The 20,976-nt window shown below is 68.8% G+C and overlaps 1 protein-coding gene across 10 annotated transcripts in view; it reads right to left on the bottom strand.

Moving 5' to 3' along the window:
* The window catches only part of SHANK2 (SH3 and multiple ankyrin repeat domains 2), a 132,586-nt gene that overhangs the window by 78,665 nt on the left and 32,945 nt on the right, over positions 1-20,976 (bottom strand). For 9 of the 10 annotated variants that reach the window (XM_036416646.2, XM_036416647.2, XM_036416649.2 and 6 more), the window contains 3 exons: positions 8,453-8,759; positions 7,480-7,649; positions 6,659-6,772 (listed from right to left, as the gene is read on the bottom strand). In XM_036416646.2, coding sequence (XP_036272539.1) covers positions 6,659-6,772; positions 7,480-7,649; positions 8,453-8,759 — 591 coding nt within the window. Of the gene's footprint in view, positions 1-6,658; positions 6,773-7,479; positions 7,650-8,452; positions 8,760-12,384; positions 12,552-20,976 lie in introns of those variants that run through there. The other variant, XM_036416654.2, reaches the window with a different exon arrangement.

The raw sequence follows: 20,976 nt of genomic DNA, 5'->3' as shown, positions 1-20,976 counted from the left end.
GGGGGAGGTGCAGAAGGGGGGCGGGCGGTTGGAGGGGAGACCCAGGCCCTCGCAGGCAGGGCGGTGACCCCAGCACACTCACCCTTTGGGGGAAGGGAGGAGGGGGCACCCCGAGAAACAGCGGGTTGAGGCTGGCCCCGGCCCCCACGGGCTCTGGGCTGCCCCGTGGGGCTGTGCTGGTGCTCGGGCGGACGTGGCAGGAAGTTAAGGAGTGAGTGTGTGTGTGAAGGTCACACCCGAGGGCCCGGAAGCCATCGGTGCCGGTGCCGAGGGACAGGGAGCAGACAGCAGCCCCCGATGGTGGGGACAGGCAGGGTCCGGCTGAGGATCCAGAGGGCAGGGCTGGGGGGAGGCAGCTGGGCAAGAGCCCCCAGGGTGTGGAAGGAGGGCAGCCTGCCCCCTCCTGCCAGCCAGAGGCTGGGCTGGGTCCTGGAGGCCACGGGGCAGGTCAGCCGCCCCTTCCGGAGGCCAGAGGGCCCTGTGGGAGGCAGAGGGGGGCTGGGGACCGCCCTCCCACGCACCTCCCCTGCTGGGAACAGGCAGGCCGCTGGCAGGGAATGGCAGGGTATTTTAAGCCACGCAGGGGGGATTCTGCGTTACCCTGGAGACGGGATGCAGGCTGGGCGGCGAGCACATCTGTGCTCAGCGAGGGGCCTGTGCCGGGGCTGCGGGACTCCCCAGTGCGGTCGCGTGCAAAGACAGAGCGGCCGTGGCTGCCCAGGGAGCAGCTGCCCCAGCTCCTGCCCTGCTCTGGGAGGGCCCCTGCTGACCAGCAGGCTGCGGGCCTACGCCAGCCTCGCCCCAACGTGACAGGAGGCTGCGGGGCGCGAGGGGCGTGATGGCGGGAGGTCTTCTCACCTCCCTTGCCCTGGACACACGCTCCTCATGACGTGGCCTCAGACCCGCTGCTCAGGTGTCCCTCTGGCGGGGGGGCCCACTGGGCGCGGAGGGGCCTGTGCATCCCCAGGACACCACCAGACCTGCTTCTCGCGCTAACGGCCGGGGAGACCGGCCGCCCGGGCGCTGTGGGCTCCGTGTCAGCAGAATATGGCCGCACCCAGCCACACACCCTCACGGCTCCAACACGCCCGGGCACAGATGATTCCGGGAAGCAGGCTCCCGGGCGGGCTCTCCCGCACACAGATGGCGAGAGGCCTGGGGGCTACTCGGCAGCCAGGGCAGTTGGCACGGGAACGAGAGGACAAAAGACACATTTGTGAAGGCTCCACTGTGGGGGCGCGGGACCGAGGAGGCGTGTGCAGGGCGGCCAGGCGGCCAGCTCTCCTCCCGGAGGCGGACGGAGGGGCCCTGCCGCGAGATGCCAGGTCCGAGGCCCACGCCGTCCGGGACCCCTCCCGCCCGTGACCGTCCTGTGAGCGGGGCCAGAGAGGGGCCTGCCCTGCCCCGGTCACAGCTGCCCAGTGAGGCCGAGCGGCTGCTTCTCTAGAGCCCTCTGCTGGGCTGGTGGCCGCACCGGGCAGCACCCCGAACAGCGCCCCGCGCACAGTAGGCGGTCAGCAAAGGAAGGAATGACCACGTGGGCTCCTCCGAATCTCCACCTCGCCTCTGCACGAATGGGACTCAGAACCACCTACTGCCCCAGGTTGCTGTGACGGTGCCGAGAAAGGCCCCACTGGGGACGGGCACGTAGTAGGTGCTGTCAGTGCACTGTGCTCAGCGGCCTCATTCCTGCCTGCTGGGCCTCCAGTCCTGGGAGCCTCCGGACAACCTTTCGAGGATTGACACGGTCCTTCCGGGGCTCCTCCATCCTGTGCTTGAAAAGAGGGGCCATACATGCAGCCCCCCGCCTTTCTCCCCCCGCAATGCACCAGGGCCCGGACTGAGGCGGTGCTCCTCCCTCCCCCGCCCGGCCAGACAGGCTGGGGCAGCATCAGCCACCAGAGCTGTTTTCGACCTCACATCACAGGGTCGTTGTCCCTGGGACCTGCCGCACTCCCTCCCGGAGCCGCCGCTGGCGCCTGGCAGCAGCGGGGGAGGGGCAGGCCCGGGCTCCCAGCACCCACAGCCCTGCAGCCCCGGGCGGGTCTCACCTGGGATGCCATGGGGGCAGCTCCTCGGCTATCCCTGCTCACCTGGCCATCACTCCTCCACCCAGTCCCTCCACACACACGTCCGTCCGTCCATCCGTCCACCTATCCACCCATCCATCATCTGTCCATCTGTCCGTGCACCTATCCATCCATCCATCCATCCATCCATCCGTCCGTCCGTCCGTCCATCCATCCGTCCGTCCGTCCGTCCGTCCGTCCATCCATCCATCCATGTATCCATCCAATTGCCCTTTCTACTCAACCACCTACTGATCCATTGTTCACTGTACACCTACCAGGAACCTCTCTGACCTTCACACCCACTCAAACCCCGGAAGTGCTGCCCACTGGCCCGCCCACCCTGCGTCCTATACATTCACCACCCTCCATCCTATATATTCACTCACCCTCCCTCATCCTATACATTCACCCTCCCTCCGTCCTATATATTCACTCACCCTCCCTCATCCCATCCATCCGTCTTGTCCACTGAGCACCTGCCAGCACCTTCTCCGGCCTTTAACCCACTTGCCTCCTAAGAGGTGGGGCCTAACTCTGCTCCCAGCTGCAGGGTTCTCTGTGCCTCCCACCCCATGTCGGCCATGGAGGCGTCCAGGACAAATGGAAAATCTGCCGCAGCCTTCCTCACGGGGGTGCCCGGCTTCCCTTGAGGATCGAAGTGTGTGGAGGACCGCCCTGCGTCCCCTGCCCTGCAGCCCCGTGCCCGTCACTGCCCATCCCTGCCGGCCTCCTGGTGGCCCCGCTCCGGGGTCAGGCCCAGCGGTCCTGCTCAGAGGACTGACGCTGAGAACTGGGCCCTGCTCTCAGAGGAAGTGCTGCCCAGGCCCCTCCTCGGAGCTGGGTTTCAGGGTTAGTGCCCAGCCCCAGTGCCCCTCTCCCGGCTTCTGTGCCCAGCGGCTGCCATCTAGTGGCTGAGGAAGGAACCACAGGCCAGGTGCAGGGAAGGAGCCAAAGGAATGTGGGGCCCTGTGGGAGGTTCCTGAGGGCGGGGCTTCCTGACTGGGCTGGGGGGTGCTAGGGGTGGGGTCCTAATAGCACTGGACAGCTCGGCGTGGCTCTCTGATTCTCGGAATCTCGCTACCTGTAACAAAATGGCTCTTAGCCGAAACCGGTTTGGCTCAATGGATAGAGCGTCGGCTTGGGGACTGAAAGGTCCCGGGTTCGATTCCGGTCAAGGGCATGTACCTTGGTTGCGGGCATATCCCCAGAAGGGGGTGTGCAAGAGGCAGCTGATCGATGATGACTCTCTCTCATCGATGATTCTAACTATCTCTCTCCCTTCCTCTCTGTACAAAATCAATAAAATATATATATATTTTTTTTAAAAATGGCTCTTAGTCACCTGGGCAACCCGCCCCTGGGCAAAAACCAAGTGCTACCTGGTCAGTTGGGGTGTCCTTCCGTCTCCAGCCGACTTAGTGGGGGCACGGGCCTGTGTGGTCTGGGGGAAGGGACCCACCTCTCCGAGCTCAGTTCCCCCAGAAGCTGATGCTGGGAGGGGCTGCGATCTTTGGGGCCCACGCCCCAGGCCATCAGGTGGGGGTGGGGTGCAGGGTGCGCCAGAGCACGTGGTATCCTCCTGGAGGGGACGGGAGCGGCCCAGGGAAGGCTCCAGCAGACAGGCTATGAGCCGGGCTGAAGGGGGAGCCGTCGGCCAGGGAGAAGAATGTGTGTGCAGATGTGGCGTGTGGGATGACGGGGCCCGAGAATCACCGTCCAGTGAGCATGTCTGAGCACCGGCCTGCTGGGCAGTTTCCACGAGGGATTTGCCCACTGATGGCAGCCCTGCTGGGACTCACGACCCCCACTGCCCCAAGAGCACGTGCCCAAGGCCGCACAGCCAGGGAGCCGTGAGGCTCTGGCCCAGCCTGTGACCTCACACAGAGGCCGGACTCCGGGGGGTGTTCTGTGGCCGGGCCCTGAGGCCGACCCAGAGGCTCTGAATGCTCACACCTGACCAGGAACATCACAGGACAGTCACTGCCCTCGCCTCAGACAACCAGTGCCCCCGCCCCCGGGATGGACTGCGTGGCAGGAAGGAGACGGAGGGAGGCGGCGCAGAGCGTGGCAGGGAAGCAGGGCCGCCGTGGCCACGCCTCCTCCCGAGGCCGTGGACGGAATGTGCTCCCCAGGCTCACGGCGAGCTCGAGACCAGCATGGCTGCCCGGAGACGCCGCCTCCAGGCATAATGGAGTTAAGCGAGGTCACAGGGCGGCACAAGCCGAGAGGCCGCCCCCGACAGACGCTGCCCACACGGCCTGCGCCTGCACCTGTGAGCCCCGGGCCTGTGCGTTCTGTCGGTTTTTATAACTCTCACCCGAGGGGTTTCCCATTGGTTTTTAGAGAGAGTGAAAGGGAGAGACAGAGACACAGAGAGAAAGAGAGAGACATCCACTGGCTGCCTCTTGCACACGCCCTGACCAGGGCCAGGGATCAAGTTTTCAGTTGAGCCACGTGCCCTTGACCGGAACTGGACCTGGGTCCCTTCAGTCCATAGGCCGATGCTCTAGCCACGAGCAACGCTAGCCAGGACGCCGTATGTAGTTTGAACCCCCAAGAAGGTCGTGTTTAATCAAGGGAGACCACCGTACCACTCACCCGGGTGGGCGTGGGAAGGTCCCCACCCCCCGAGGCTGAGCCACACCCCCTTCCTCACACCCCTTCCCTCCAGCAGTCCGGCCTGCGGTGCGGCTGTGCAGGGCGGCCCTCGGACGCAGCCGCACATCCTGTGGAGACAGGAGGGGCCGTGGGGAGAAGGGCTGGCACCAGCATCACTGGGTTGCCATGGGAACCAGGGCCGACCACCCAGCTGCTGGGAGGGGCGGGCGGTGGGGCCTGGGTCCCAGAGCGTCACTGAGGCCTGGAGCTCCGTGGGGAGCCGGCAACGGCAGGCCGGCCCGGCAGCACTCCATTCCGGGGCCGCCCGGCGTGGGAGGTGGGGGCGGCGGCATTTCAAACATAAAGCAGCGGTTTGGAGACCGGGGCGCCCTGGGCCGCCAGGCTCCCTGTGCTTTAATGAAACGGCGGGAGAAGGCAGGAAGGGGCGGCGTTAACACAGCCAGGGGGCCGGACGCGGAGTCCTCCCCGATGTCAGTTCCTGAGGGACCAGCCCCCTCCGAGGCCGGCCTGTGGCTGCCTACGAAGCTCAGACAGACCCCGAGTCCCCGCCCACACCATGCAGAACCCCCTGCTCTGGAGCCCGCGCCTCCCTGAAGGCTCCCAGGGGCGCGAGCCACGTGACGACGGGCCTTGTGCTCGCTGAGGGTGCCACCAGACCCCCGGCACGTGGCGGACGCTGCCAGTGGCCTGGTCGAGCTGAGTGGAGGCAGTCCTGGCCGCGGCCTCCTCGCTGGGCCTCCCCGCCCTCTGGGGCCTCGGCCCTGACTCTCCGAGGCGGTCCCCACACCCCACACCCGCCGGGCAGACGCACCCCTACCCCCTAGCCCCGTGCGGGCTCTGGCTGAGCAGCGGGCAGAGGCTGGGCCTTCACCTCCGAGGGCGGCCGGCCGGCCTGTGGCCGGGCAGCGGGGTGAGAGACAGAGGCTCCGGGCGAGAAGGGCGGCCTGGCCTGAGTCACCGCGTGGAGAGAAGCAGCTGGCCGCTGCCCATGGGCACGGGCGGCAGGAAACGCAGACGGCGCAGCCACCAGGCCGTGGGCTTGTCCGGCAGCGGGCCCCCCACTCACGCTCCCTCCGCTGCCGCTTTTGGCAGCCACACAGGGCGGCCCTCCGACCTCCTGCGCAGGGCACGGCGGGGCCTCCTCCCCACGAACCCCCGGCCCCGGACGCGCACCCTGTCCCGTGGGAGCGGCCGGGCGGAGAGGCGGACGCCAGGCGCCTGGGGAGGGGCAGGCGTGACTGACGGGCGTTTCCCGCAGGACCGGCCGTGCACGGAGGGGAGTTGCTGTGAAGCGGGGCTCACCGTCTCTCAGGCCCAGAAACGCAAAACCGACGACTTCCCGCCCGTGATCCTGAGCAGGCACCTCCTCCGCCTGCGCACCGGGAGCCGCCTTCCCGGTGGATGCCGACTCCCGCCCTTTCGGGACCTGCTCCAGCCAGCCAGGGCCAGCAGGCTGCACGGGGGGCCCAGCGGAGCCATCGCCCGAGGCGAGTGTGACCCCCGGACGCCCGCGCTGAGCCGGCTCCCAGCCAAGCCCGGGCGGCCAGGCCCGGCGGCTCTGACAGGACCCGCTCCGCCTTCCCGGCTCCCAGGCTCCGCTCAGCACCGCCAGGCAGGGGACCCCTCTCAGCCGCTCCGTCGATTAGACCCTCGGCCCCAGCTTTGCAAGGTTCCAGCGGGGGCCCCCTCGGGAGCCCTGTAGCCGGGCACCGCTTCCTCTGAGAACCCCGCGCTTTGAGCGGTTTCCATAGAGACGTGGACGCCTGTTCGCAAGGGGCACAGGCAGGTCCCGGGCACGGCCCCCGAGCAGCCTCCGGGACACGCTCCACGCCGGCCCGGCACTGCTCTCGCACCCGCCTGTGGGATCCTTGTTCTGAGCTCGGCTCCTCCCACACCCGCCGCCCCCGCACACACCTCGCACCCTCCGCCCTCGGACCGCTGGCCGCCCGCCCGCCGAGGCGCCTCACCTGCCTGGCTGTCCCGGGGCCGGCCCTGCACCTCCTCCACGCACTCCGCCGGGAACCACCCGATGTGGCCGCGGGCGCTGCCTTCCCAGAAGCCGCCTTCGCCGATGCTCAGGACTGGAGACAGGACAGGACAGCGTCAAGGGGAGGGGCCGGGCTGGGAGGGCCTGGGTTACTGGATGTGGGGGCTGGTGACAGCCAGGCCTGGGGTCAGCAGGTTGGCGGCCAGGCCTGGGGGGGTCAGCAGGTTGGCGGCCAGGCCTGGGGGGTCAGCAGGTTGGCGGCCAGGCCTGGGGGGGGTCAGCAGGTCGGCGGCCAGGCCTGGGGGGGTCAGCAGGTCGGCGGCCAGGCCTGGGGGGGTCAGCAGGTTGGCGGCCAGGCCTGGGGGGGTCAGGTCGGCGGTCAGGCCTGGGGTCAGCAGGTTGGCGGCCAGGCCTGGGGGGGGTCAGCAGGTCAGCGGTCAGGCCTGGGGTCAGCAGGTTGGCGGCCAGGCCTGGGGGAGGTCAGCAGGTTGGCGGCCAGGCCTGGGGTCAGCAGGTTGGCGGCCAGGCCTGGGGGGGTCAGCAGGTTGGCGGCCAGGCCTGGGGGTCAGCAGGTCGGCGGCTGGCTCTGGCCCAGCGCCCTGTGCTTCTCTGAGAGGCCGCCAGGTTTCCCTCGACCCCTGGGCATGCCCGCCCCGCTCTCTGCAGTGGAGTCTCATTCCCAGTATGCGTTGTACCCCTAACACAGCAGGGACACGGGAGCTGCGCCCCGAGAACGGCGGGGAGCCTCACGCCGCTCCCTTTGGCCCCGTCCCAGAAGCAGAGGCCGGCCGGGACACTGACCTTTGACCCTGTCGCCCCGGTGGAGGGGGATCTCGCCGTCGGCCTGGGGTTGGTACGGCTTGACGACGACGAAGAGCCTCCCGGGCACCGCGCTGTACAGCTTCCGCTTGGGCCCCGGGTGCTGGGCGGCGGAGGGCGCGTCCTTGTGGGCCCCGGGCGGGAAGGCCGGCCTGGAGGGCGGAGGGGGTCGCGGCTGGTGACGGGACAGGGCACACGCAGACCTGCAGCCAGCCCGTCCCAGACGCCCGTTCCCACCCCCGCCCCGGGTTCTGGCTGGGGCGAAAGACATGGAATGCCTGGGCGGCATTCGAGCCTCAAAGACGGAAGCAGATCCAGGACCCCCGGTGTGTCCCCATGGGGGTGAGCAGGGACCCACACAGGCCGCTCGCACCCACGTTCACAGCAGCCACGACGTGGGAGCAGCCGCGTGTCCATGGACGGAGGGCGGAGCACAGCACGTGGTCCGTCCACGCGGACTGTCACGCGGCCTTCACGAGGAAGGGCCTTCTGGCACCTGCTCCCGGTGGAGCGGCCTCGAGGGCCTTACGCCGAGTGAGTCGGCAGACGCAGAGGGACAAACCCCGTGGTTCTGCCAGGAGCGGCGCCTGCGCGAGGCCCGCGCCCCGGCGCTCCGGGCTCCTCCCCGCTCACCCCGAGCGGCACCCGCGGGCCCAGTCAGTGCCCGGCCCCCGCTCTCCGGGGACAGTCCGACCTGGGGGGGTGGGACAAGCCAGGCACCGTGAGCCCAGGTCCCAGACCAACGTCCACACCCAGAGTCCCTTCCAGGACGCCCGCACCCCGGGTCCCAGACCGGCCCCCTGCACCCCTCTGAGTCCTGGCCCAGTCACCCACACCCCAGGGTCCCAGGCCCAGCCGCCCGCACCCCCGGCCGCCCGCACCCCCAAGTCCCGGCCCAGCAGGGCCACCTGCACCCCAGGGTCCCAGACGGCCCCCTCTGCCCGCCCCTCCTTACCCCGCGGGCCAGGGCTGCAGGGGCCTCTTGCCATCCTCGCCAGCGCCACCGAGCCTGTGCAGCGACGGGGAGCGGCTGCGGGGCCCGGGCACGTAGCTGCCCACGGCCCGCGGGGCGTCGGCCGGGCCGGGCGCGGGCTGCAGCGGCTGCGGGGAGAGGCTGCGCTGGGCGGGCCCGGCGGCCCAGGCGGGCGCGTTGGCGGTGAGGTTGTTGTCGCTGTTGGAGCGCAGCAGCACGCGGGGGGCGGCCAGCGAGCTGGGGGGCCGGCGCCGGCGGTTGGTGTAGGCCGGGGCCTCGCGGAAGGGCACTGCGGGGAGATAGGGCCGTGAGCACCGGCGCGGCCTCCGGGGGGCGCACGCGAGCCGGGTGCAGGGCGCCCCGGGACCTGGACAGACGGAGACACGGAAGCACGGGCGGGAGGCGCCAGCTCGGCGGCAGTGGAAGGGACGTGGGTCCGGCTTCCATGTGGCCAGCGTCTCGGAAGCAGCGCACACACGTGTGAGCACGTGGCCGTCTCACCACGTGGCCAGGACACGAGCAGCCACAGCCCCTCCTGCGAGACCCACATGTGGCCTGGGATGGGCTGAGGGTCCCCAATAGCCGGGTACGGGAGCCCGAACCCCAGAGCTCAGAGCGGGACCCCACCTGGAGCCGGGTTTTAAACGGGTGACAGGGGTCACGTGAGGTCACGGGCCCTGATCCATTGAGGCCGGGTCCTCAGGAGGAGAGGGGGTCGGACGGACAGACACCCACAGAGGGACCCCGGGGACTGGGGAGGAAACGGCGCCCACACGCCCAGGAGGGAGGCCCGGAGGAGCGACTGGGTCTGGGGCTCCGGCCCCCGGGACGGGCACTTTCTGGGGGACACTGATCTCGTGGCCCCGGACACTGACACAGCCTCACACCTACCGGCTAGAATTCACCGGCCCCAACCCCCAGCGCACTCCCCCCTCCGCCACAGATGGGGCCTCCGGAGCATGGAGGGAGGGGGTGTCCTCACCCCGACTTCCACTGAGCTCAGACCAGAGGGCGCCCTCAGGGCCAGGGACTCAGCGGGCACTGGGATTTGGGGGTGGGGGTGCCAGGGCCGGAGGGGAAACAGGAAGAGGTGGCTAAAGAACAGCCGTCCAGGGTGGCGAGGAGGGGCGGGGAGGGGGAGTAAGACGCCAGTGAACCGGCCGCAAGCGACGCGGCTTCCCTCGCGCTCGACGCCCGGACAGCTCTCCCGCCCCACACGCCTCCGGGCTGGGCCCGGCGCACTCCCACGGCGGGCACGGGGCTCTCCCATCTCCCCGGGAGAGCGGCTCCCGGGGCTTAGGACAGAGTCCTGGATGGCCTCCCACCGGCTGCCCCGGCAGAGGCCGCGGAGGGCCGTCCTCCCTGCTGCCAGCCCGCCCACCGGACGCCGCAGAGACCACTGTGGGTCCGCACCCTCGCCACCTGCCGGGTGCAGGGCCGCCTGGGGAGCAGAGGTGAGGCCCTGGGGGCACGGGGTCAGGGCTTTCCTGAGGTCCCACGGACTGAAATTGCGCCCCGGAGCAGCCATGAGCCTGGGAGGGCACGTGGAGGTCAGCCGGAGGGACGCCCGCTGAGGGGTGAGGAGGGGGCTGGGCTCCCTGCCGGAACCTCATCCTCGCGGCTCCTCCGCACAGGACTTGGGGCCGCTGCCCCGGAGGCGGCCCTGGCCCAGGCCCCAGGCGCCAGCCAAGGCCTTTCCCACGACTGGCCAGTCCCGTTGGGGGCCCCGAGCCGGTCTCCAGGGTGGACACACGGCGTCCCCATCTCCGGGCAGCGGGCGGGAGGGATTGCTGGTGCGGGTGGAGGGCGTGGGCTGTGGGTGGTGAGGCTGACCCGGCACAGGTCTGCGGACCGGAGGCCACAGCCGGAGCCGGCACCTCCCATGGGAGGGCAGAGCGGGAGAAAGCGGCCAGGGAACCCCAGCCCCCGAGGCCTCCTGGCCAGAGCGGCAGGGCTCATGCCCATGTGGGGAGGGACCCCAGCTCCCGGCTCCTGGGCAGTCACGTCTGCTCCTGGACTGACAGCTCCAGGCAGTTTAAGGCCCCTCCAGAAGGGGGCGGGACGGGGTGTGCCTGCTGGCGCTCGGAGACTCAGAGGGGAGAGGCGGCTATGAAATAAGGGCGCAGACCAGAGACACCTCACACCAGCCTCCCGGAGCAGAGGCCCCGCACTAACCCGGCCGGCGTGGCTCAGGGTTGAGGGTCATCCTGTGAACCAGGAGGTCCCGGTTCGATTCCCAGTCAGGGCACAGGCCCTGGGGGCAGGCTCAGTCCCAGTGGGGGGCGTGCAGGAGGCAGCAGGTCCCTGATTCTCTCCTCAGGAATGTTTCTCTTTCTCCCTCTCTCCCTGACATCAATGGAATAAATAAACAAGTAACAGGTCCCCCCGCTGGGCGGGTCACAAACAGGGAGACACAGAAAGGGCCTGGTTGCTCGTCAGGAAACGAGCAGACACAGGCTGTGCTGCCGCTGACTCCCAGGCACAGGCTGCGGGCCAGCCGAGGGAGCAGTGGGGACCCGGAGGGGAGGGACCCGGGAGGGGCGGGGGGGCGCAGGGCATTCTCAGGGGGTCCTGCGGGCACCCAGGCAGTCACTGAGCAGCACGCGCACACGGATGGCGTGGATGGCGGGAGGGAGCCCCTTGCTGGGGCACCGAGACCCAGGGCACCAGCTTCTGTCCCCGCGTCTGTCACAGCCGGGGCGGGGGCCCCTCCCCAATCCCCCCGGAGCACCCCGATCTCCACCAGCCGGCCCAGCCCGAGCCTCTCCGCTGACAGGCTCCCGGAGGGCGTGCGTGTGTGTGTGTGTGTGTGTGTTTGTGTGTGTGTGCACGCGCGCACGTGCGTGCACATGTGTGTGCACATGTGTGTGCATGTACTTGCGTGTGTGCATGTGTGAGAAAAGGGCTAAAAACACCTGCTTCCCCACCTGGCAGCGACTCCCATCCCCCGCCTCTCCCTTCTCCCCGTGACCCGCGAACTCTCCCCGTGGGGCTTCCCTCGCCTCCCGGCACTTGTGACACCGTCTGTCCCCAGAGAAATGACACTTTCCCAGTCCCCGCGAGGCGCCCCGCCCCCGCCCCCGCCGCTCCGGGAGCCGCGTGCCCAGCGCGTCCTGACCTCCCCGTCCCGGCTCACTGGGCAGCGGGCAGCGGAGCCCAAACTTCCCCGGTCCCCTGGAACTCCCCCCACGCCCCGGCCGGTCTCCGGGCGCGGTCTCCGGTCCCCGGGCGCCGGTCTCCGGGCGCCGGTCTCCGGGCGCCGGTCTCCGGTCTCCGGGCGCCGGTCTCCGGGCGCCGGTCTCCGGTCTCCGGGCGCCGGTCTCCGGCCGGGCTCCGCGTCGGTCCGGTCTCCGGTCCGGCGCAGGTCTCCGGTCTCCGGGCGAAGGTCTCCGGTCTCCGGTCTCCGGGCGCCGGGCTCCGGGTCTCCGGTGCGCCGGCTCCGGTCTCCGGTCTCCGGCGCCGGTCTCCGGTCTCCGGTCTCCGGTCTCCGGGCGCCGGTCTCCGGGCGCCGGTCTCCGGTCTCGGTCTCCGGTCTCCGGTCTCCGGGCGCCGGGCTCCGGGCTCCGGTCTCCGGTCTCCGGTCTCCGGGCGCCGGTCTCCGGTCTCCGGTCTCCGGTCTCCGGTCTCCGGGCGCCGGTCTCCGGGCGCCGGTCTCCGGTCTCCGGTCTCCGGTCTCCGGGCGCCGGGCTCCGGGCGCTCGCTGTGGAATGCGGTCCTGCCCGGGACGGGACTCGGGGACAAAGACACTGACAGCAGGTCCGGGGTCCCCACACCGGACCCGGGACAGAGCGCCCAGCGGTGCGGTCCCGCCCTCACCCTCACCCTCACCCTCACAGGGGGTGCAGGACCTGCCGTTCCCGGAGGAGCCGGGCCCCCGCCCCCCCCCCCACCGGCACCGCACGCCCGGCTCTTACCTTCCCTCTTGCTGAAGGCATTTAACAAAGACTTCATCTTCCCTCCGGCTGGACCGCCCGCCGCTCCTTACATAAGCCTCCCGGCGGGGGGACAGGCGAGCGGGGCGGCCGGGCCCCTGGGCGGCGGGGCGCGGCGAGCCTGCGGGCATCGGCGGGCATGCCAGCCCCGGCGCGCCGGTGCGGGAGCCCCCCCCATGCCCGTCAGCGGAGCCTCAAGCCCGGCGGCCCCTGCCCGCGCCCGGCACCGGAGCGCCCCCGTCCGCCTCCGTGGCCCGCGGCCGGGGGCGGGGGCGCGGGCCGGGCATCCTCGCACCTGCCGGGAGGCGCGGATCCACTCCGGCTCCCGCGCCCTCCCGCTAACTCGACCGGCTCTGGGGCTTTCCTGATTTATTTTCCTAGAAAAAGCCAAGTTCCCTCTTAAAGGGCCGGCGCGAGCCCGAGGCTAACACACCCTCCGGAGCCTCACGCGGACCCGCTCCGGGCAGCCCCGGAGTCTGCCGTGACCCAGATTTCCCTTCAAAGGACGCAGCCACCAGCCGCTCCTCCCCGCTCAGCCCCGGCGTCCCCCGAGAAATCAGAGCCCCCTTAAAGGGAGAGGAGACAATTAGACGGGCCGCGCGCCCGGTTCCTGCAGCGGCTTAGTGAGTCCGCACGGTCACGTTAGCATCTCCCGGCAGACCCGGAGGGAGGGAGGGGGCCGAGAGGGAGGGAGGGGAGTTGGGAGGGGGGTCAGGAGGGAGGGAGTGAGGGAGGGGGGAGGGCGGAGGGGAGCTGGGAGAGAGGGAGGAAGGGAAGGAGGGAGGGGGAAGGGGGGAGGGAGGGGGGCTGGGAGAGAGGGAGGGAGGGAGGGGAACCGGAAGAGAGGGAGGGAGGGAGGGCGGCCAGAGAGCTATCCCCGTTACACGCTGATGGGCAGACGCCTGGGCAGGGCAGGGGCAGGGTCACCCTGAGCACTAACGGGCACCAGGGGCCAGCTCCACCGCCCGCGGTCTGCGGGGCGGCGAGGAAGCCGGGGACTTGGTTGCTAAGAGAACTGCTTCCCAAATTAGAGAGGAGGCGGGGGGGGGGGGGGGGATGAGGCAGAAACAGCACTGGACGTGTGAGTGGAGGTCTGGGTGACAGACCGTGACCAGGATGGCCCGGCCGTGTGGAGAAGCCCCCCCTGCCTGCACCCACATCAGCCGCATCCAGATCTCTGCACCTCCCACCGCCCAGGGGCCCCTCGCCCTGGCACCCAGCCCGGAGCCCTGGCAGCGGTAAGAGGTGCCTGGACGCTGACCGCCAGACAGTTATCCTCAGCCGTGACCTGTCCGAGTCACCTCCTCAGGGTCAGAGGTCAGAGGTCAGTCCCAGCACACACCCCCAGGACACGTGCCTGGGACACGGCCGTGCTCCCTGCGCCCCTCCCAGTGCTCGGGTGCTCCAGCAATGGCAGCAGACTGGGAGCCTGCAGGCCGGGGCGTGGGGGGCGTGCCTCAGGCCGCCCGCCCGGCTGGGACACCTGCGGCCAATGCAGGGAGCTCCTCTCGGGTGTGTGTGTGTGTGTGTGTGTGTGTGTGTGTGTGTGTGCGCGCGCGCGCACATGAGCCCGGAGAACACGCCAAGGCCCAGGGAACCCTGGGGCGTGGGAGGCTGGAGATGCTCACCCGCCCCCTGTCTCTGAACGCCCTCCCGAGACCACGGAGCTCGCTGCTCCCGTTCCCTGGCGGCGCGGCCGTGAGCAGGCGGGAGATGTGCGCAGACGGCGGGGGCCTCGCCGAAGCCCACGGAGCCCCCACCGTCCCGGCAGCCCCGCTGCCGACGGGCACGGGGAAGCGGCTGCCCTGGGACCAGTGACGGCCACCGCCCTCCCCACCGAGGACGGGCTCCCCATCGCGGGCCCCAGCCCGGACACCCTCAGCTCCTCCCGGGCCCCTCGGGGACGGCGGTGGCGGCCGGACACCCCGGGCAGAGGTGAGGCTGGTCCCGCTCCAGAGGGGGTGGGGGGAGGGAACGGGGTCCGAGCTGGCAGCGGGGAGGCCAGGGTAGGGGGGTTGGATGCTGGGTGGGGACCCCGTCCCCCTGCTCGCTCACCCACGTCTCCTGCCCTGCTCCCCCCTCGCCCCTCCCCGGGGTTGTTCCAGGGGCCCAGACGCAGGAGGAACGGAGAGCCGGAGGCCCCCAGTGAGGGGCTTGCCAGGAAGGAAGAGGGTCCCCCCAAGTCACCCCATACGGTCGGCCTCCAAGCCCAGCCTTCAGACCACCCCCCCGCGAGACCCCCGGAGCCAGCCCCTGGGTGAGAAACAGGAGCGACAAACACACAAATGAGCAGGGAAATGAGATGTGGGAGCCGGGCTCCCAGCCCCCAGGCCCGTGCGGCTGGCGCTCCCCCCCTCACGCTCAGCCCTTTATTTGCCGCGTCTTTTGACAACTGCCTGACAACAGGCTGAAAATAATCCGTCTCTGGTACAAAAAAGGCTCTTCCCACAGCAGAGCGTTCCAGGCTCCGTCCGGGGGAGGGAGCACCAGGTGCCGCGGAGGGTCTGTGGGCCCGCGACAGCCCCCCCACCCCGGCTGCTCCGGTCCGGGGCGGCGGGGCGGGTGGGGGGTGAGGGCGTGGGAGCCCAGCAGACCCGGGGCTGGCACTGTCTGACGCCCTCGGTGGCCTTCGGTGGCTCAGGCACCCAGCCCTCAGTTTCCCCATCTGGAAAATGGGAATAACCCAGCTCATTCCCAGCATTGGTGGTGGGGTCACCTGAGGCGCGTGTGAAGCACAAAGGGGTGGGGCGTTCAACTTCCGGGTCGAGGCCTGGCCCCTCCCAGCCCCGTGGCCTGTGGCCCCGTGGCCCTGTGGCCACGGCATCTCCCTGTGCTTAGGTTTCCTCATCCGTCCACCAGGGACTGCGGGGTGCCACCTCGTGGGAGGCGGGAGGGTGGAGTCCCCGCAGTGGTAAGGGGTCGCGTGCTGTGTGGGTGTCGGCATTGCTAGATGCACATGGCAACTCGAAAAACGTCCCTAAGTGGCAGCAAGCTGGCCTCTCCACCGGCTCCATGACCACAGTCAGCCCTCCCAGGTGCCCGGACATGTCGCCTTCTCCAGGAAGTCTGCCTGGCTTGCCAGCTGCTGGACAGGCCCTTCTCTGGGGTCCCTGGCGGCCGTCTGGCCGTGGCGCGTTTCCTGGGCCAGGAGTCGTCCGGCTGCTTGAGGCTGTGGGAGGCCCAGAGCCCCCCTCTCCCTCCCCCTCCTCCCCCTGCAAACCTGGGTGCTCCCTGCAGCTCCGGCATGGATGAACGGGTGAGTGAACGAGCCAGTGGAGGGGGGAGCCCCGGCGTCGACTGCGTGGGGTGCGAGGTGCTATCAGGGCCCCCCGGCTGGTCCCCTCGGCCTGGTCCCAGCTCCCGCAGCCCCTCACTTCTCCGCCCGTTCCTGCCACCTCCCCCCTCTGCCCGGGGACCTGCCGGCTCCACGGGCCACTCACCCTGCTGGCCCGGCCTCACGGAGCAGCCGCACGTGGCGGGACCCCAGCTGGTCGCCCCCTTCCCAGGCCCGGGCACCGGGGATCCCCCCAACACACACACCCACACACAGCCTTTGGGACCTTCTTTTCCCGCATCAGTGAGACAGGGCGGCCCTGGCTGGTGTGGCTCAGCGGATAGGGGTTGGCCTGCACAACAAAGGGTCCCGGGTTCGATCCGGTCAAGAGCACAGACTCGGCTGCAGGCTCCACCCTGGCCCCAGGAGCAGCCCACCGATGTGCTTCTCTCACACGGATGTTTCTCTCTCTCCCCCTCTCCCGTCCGCTCTCTCTACAAGAATCAGTGAGAAAATGCCCTCGGCTGAGGATGAAAAACAAAAATAAATAAAATGTAAAAACCAGACGGAGCGGACCACGATGCCACCGAGGCCCCGGCTGCGGGAGTGGGGAGGCCGGGCCCTGGGTCCCCCCTGGGGGCCTGTCCGTCCCCCCAGAGGCCAGGCTGAGGCGGGTTAAGGGCGCCACTCCTGCTGTGAACGGGGAGGGGGGGGGGCAGGTGCTCCGGTGGAGACGGGGAGCGGGCGGCCTGGGCAGTTTCCGTCTCTGCACACCCCGTGTGCGCCCGCCTGTCACCCCGTGTGCGCCCGCCTGTCACCCCGAGCCGCGGGCACCGGAGGAGCAGCAGAGCCAGCGGGTCTCGGTGGCCCGGCCACGCCAGCCTATGCCTTCAGAACCGAACCGAACCGGGGGACAGTGAGCGAGGCCGGCTCTTGCCCGGAATGGAGGCAGACCCAGGGAGAGGGGCCCCCGCCCGGACCCGCCCGCGGCTCCTTAGCGGTTAGCCGGCAGCGCGTCCCCATGGCAGTGACTGCGCAGTGAATCACGTTTATAAATAACATGCGTCTAGAGACGCGGCGCGGCTCGATGCGGGGTTCACTGAGCAAAGCTGGGGGCGTCTGCTGGGGGGCAGGGGCGCGGGGGCGGGGCCTGTGGAGTCCCCTCGGCGGGCCCTCGCTCCCTTCCTGTCGCCGGTCCCCACCTCCAGCCTGTCCGCCTCGTGTGGCCGGGAGGGCCGTTAAGCAGCTATCGTTGCTATTTTTATACATTTTACCCAGAATCTGTTATTAACTTAAATATGTTTTTGTTGATTTCCCAGAGGAAGGGAGAGGGAGGGAGATAGAAACAGCCATGAGGAGAGAGCATCACGTACCGGCTGCCTCCTGCACGCCCCACGCTGGGAATGTAGTCCGCAACCCAGGCCTGTGCCCCGACCGGACCGAACCGTGACCTCCTGGTTCAGAGGCCGATGCTCAACCCTTGAGCCATGCCGGCCAGGCAGGGTTTGTGACTATTATCAGCAGGAGGGTTGGGTCTGACATGAGCTGCTCAGCTATTCACGGTGAAAGTCATGGGCACAGAAACATGCATTAAGCTAGGAAAGCCCCCACTCACACAATGCACACACACGTGCGCGCGCACACATGCACTCACACATGCACTCGCACACACACGTTATCTAGCAGCCAGCTCCTCCGTGCACAGAGGCAGCAGGGGACCTGGGGGAGAAGGTGAGGGTCAGAGCAGCCAGAGGCGGGAGCGAGGAGCCTGGGTGTGGTGACCACGGACCACACAAGCCCAGAGGCTGGGGCCGTCCTCGCAGCCTCGAGGGGAGGACCGCGGACATGGAGGCGGATTCTTTCAGCCCGAGGAGCCACCCCCACTGCTTCCCCGCGCCCAGGAGGCTGGACGCGCGGGCAGGGGCACGCGATGCCCCCTCAGGGCGCGGTGCTCGCCGCGGGAACCTGGGCAGTGCCAGGCCGGGACCACCTCGCTCCCGCCTCCTAGCAGATCTGGCAGCTAATTGCGCCTTGGTGACCGGTTTAACCTCCAAATGGATCCTCCGGCCGCCGGCAGCGTGGATTTTATTAATTTCCACCTCCAGGAAAGCGCCCCTCCAGGGAGGACCTCACCCCAAGGGCCAGCCACCGGGACAGGCCCCCACCCCCTCCCGCCCCCCGTGTGCCGGAAGCCGATCTTTGTCTCACTAGCAGAGGTGTGGACGGGAATGGGAAGGCTGATCAACCTTAGCTGCTCTGAAAGCTCAGGGATAATCCCTCACTGTGTGATGGAGACGTTGGTGGCTGAAGCAGCCCCCACCCGTCAGTCTCACGGTTGGCTGTTATTGGAATCTCCTGTCTGAGGGATGTGGGTGTATCCCATCATCTTAATAAAAGCGATGGCAAAGCCAGAGCGAGCGGTTGCCCTCTCTTGGGCTTTTGCCTGGCCCCCGATATTCTCAAATTAATGCTTTTCTAGTCTCTTCCATTTGTGTGCGGCCTTTTCCAGCACCCAAACCCTGAACTGGAACCCGGAGCCGGAACCTGGAACCACACAGTACGCGAAAGGGGTCCACCGTGGTGGTGCCATAGCTATCTGTGCCCCCTACCCCACCCCGTGCCCACACGCGCCCGCCCACACCGCCGGCGGCAGTCCCGTCCCTGGATGGAGAGCACCTCCCGGCGGCGGCAGCTCAGCTCCTCCATCCTCTGCTTCAATGGCCCACCAGCGCCCCATTTTCCCAACGGGGCCAGCAGGGCACACCCTGGAATAAACCCCAGCTGCTCCGTCTCCGCTGGGCTGTAGTGTGTTTCCCATTTCAGGGGGATGACCGGGACGGCAGCCACGTACTCTCTTCCGTGAAACGATTCCTTTCCAGAGAGAAATCGGGAGTGTGTGTTCCAACAGAGGAACGAGGCACAGAGGAAAGCAAGACCAGCCCAGCCAGCTGGCACAACTCCGTGGCCGAGCATCAACCCAGGAACCAAGAGGTCGCTGGTTCGACTCCCGGTCAGGGCACAGGCCCCCGGGCTGTGGGCTCCATCCCCTGTGCTGGGGGAAGGAAGCAGGAAGCTTTGGTGCAGGAAGCAGCCAATCGATGGTGTTCCTCTCTCCATCCCCCTCTCTCAAAATCAATACAAATATTTTTTAAAAAGGCAAGACCACCAGGTGTGAATGAGCGTGCGTGCACACCGGAGCGGGGCTCAGGCCCACACTCTGCCAGGCCCCCGGGACCCACTGGGGTAGCCAGCCCCTCCCGACCTCCCATCAGCCTGACATTTCTCCACGGAGTCTGTGAGCTCCCGGGGCGGTGCTGGTCAGCTCCTCCCCCTCCCCCACCGTGAAGAGGGACGGCCGTGACGGCCGAGGCGTGGGCCTGGCAGCCGATGGGCGTCCGGGGGGGGCGCCGACCTGGCCCCCAGGACACACAGAGGCCCTGAATCACCCACCAAGACGGCACCCAGAGGCCTGTGCGGCCGGGGGTGGGGACCTGCTCCAGGAAGAAATGGAATCTCGGCGACGGAGAGAGACGAGTCAAGCGGGGCCGTGAGTGAATCACGTGATTCCCGTGACTGCAGGCCGGGGAGAGGCCTGGGAGAGGCTGGAGAGGGCCCGGGCGTGGCTGTGCTCCCAGCCCGAAACAGCCCGCGACAGGCTGTGTCCCTGCGGCCCGGCCAGACAGCCCGCACCGGGCAGATGTGGGCCCACGGGGGAAGCCGGGCGCCCATCCCCCCGGGAGCCGTGTGGCCGGGGCAGGGCTCCCAGCGGGGTCTGGGCAGTGTGGCAGGCCGCGGTCTCCCCCCAACGGCCCCTCCCACCCGACTGTGCCCGAGTGGGCGACCCCTGGGCAGGCATCCACTCCCCGGCGAAGGAGGGGTGACCTTCCGAGGGCGTGACCTCTGAGTGGCTGTCCTGGGGGCCCGGGCCCGGGGGCGGACCCTCCCCTGGGCCAGAGGAGCCCTGTCCCGGCTCCAGGCGCCCCTCGGTCCCCTGGCTGCTGGCGGCAGCCCGCCCTCCGCTGCCTCCTCGGCCGCGTGCCTGGGGTCTGTGGCTGCGGCTCCGGCCTCTCAGACGAGCAGATGGGCCAGCGCCCTCCCCCGCCCCCACCCCCACGGCAGCTAATTTTAACTGAACTAATTAGCTCCGCAGCTAGCTCAGCTCCTAATAAGGTCACGGTCGGTCGGACGGTAAACAGGAATTTGGGGGTGGGGTGGCGGGGTCTCCCGGGAAGGGGCACGGGCGGCGTTCTCTGCGATTTCCAGGAAGACCGGTCCGCCCGCTCGGCGTGGAAATGCCACACACACACAGGACGGTAAACACGCCAGCTCAGAGCACACGAAGTCCCAGCGGCCCTTGTTAGCGGTGAAGGGAGAATGTTGACATGAGTCCCAGCCAGTCAGCCCCCCAGGAGGCAGCGACAGCTGAGGCTCCAGGAGCCTCGGTGCCCGTCCTGTGCTCACCGTCCCGCCCGGAGGGGACCTGGCGCCCACCCCGCCCGCCCAGGGAGAGGCCGAGGGGCGGACTGAGCCGCCGGCCATGAACCGCCTGCCTCGGGCCTGCGTCCTGCCCCTGAGCCCCTCTCCTTCCTCATCATAATGGGGGGAGAAGCTGCATCTAGCCGATCGGTATCTGGTTCAATCAACAGCTCTGAGGCGCCGGCCACGTCGTTGGGACAGATTCCAGCCCAGGACTAAGGAGAGGGCACGGTCCTCTCGTGGCAAAGCCACAGGCAGGTCCCAGCACAGTGACAGCCAAAGACTGCGGCTGTGAGCCTGACCTGATGGTCCGAACCTGTGGGCCCACGTGGCTGAGTGGCGTGGCTGAGTGACGTGGCTGAGTGGCGTGGCTGAGTGACGTGGCTGAGTGGCGTGGCTGAGTGACGTGGCTGAGTGACGTGGCTGAGTGACGTGGCTGAGTGACGTGGCTGAGTGACGTGGCTGAGTGACATAGTTGAGTGACGTGGTTGAGTGACGTGGCTGAGTGACGTGGTTGAGTGACGTGGCTGGGTGACGTGGCTGGGTGACGTGGCTGCGGGAGGTGCAGCGGCTAAACAAAGCCGGACCAGGTGCGTGTGACTGAGTGGATTGGAAACCTGAGAGCACGTTGTGACCTGCCCTTCCTCTGCCCGGGGGATCGGCTATAAAATAAACACGCGGCCTGCAGGCTGTGGTACTGACTCTAATCAGAGGGCAGCGTCTCTCGGAGCCCCAGCTCTCCTCCCTTGCCTGTCTGCTTTAGTCCTTCACCACACTCGCCCCCCCAGGGTCACCCCTGGCCGTGCTGAGTGTGGCACACAGCA

This window comes from Pipistrellus kuhlii, unplaced genomic scaffold (assembly GCF_014108245.1).
Source record: "Pipistrellus kuhlii isolate mPipKuh1 unplaced genomic scaffold, mPipKuh1.p scaffold_m20_p_56, whole genome shotgun sequence".
Taxonomy (NCBI): domain Eukaryota; kingdom Metazoa; phylum Chordata; class Mammalia; order Chiroptera; family Vespertilionidae; genus Pipistrellus; species Pipistrellus kuhlii.
Note: the sequence above shows the minus strand (reverse complement) of the source record. Positions and strands in the feature narration are given on the sequence as shown.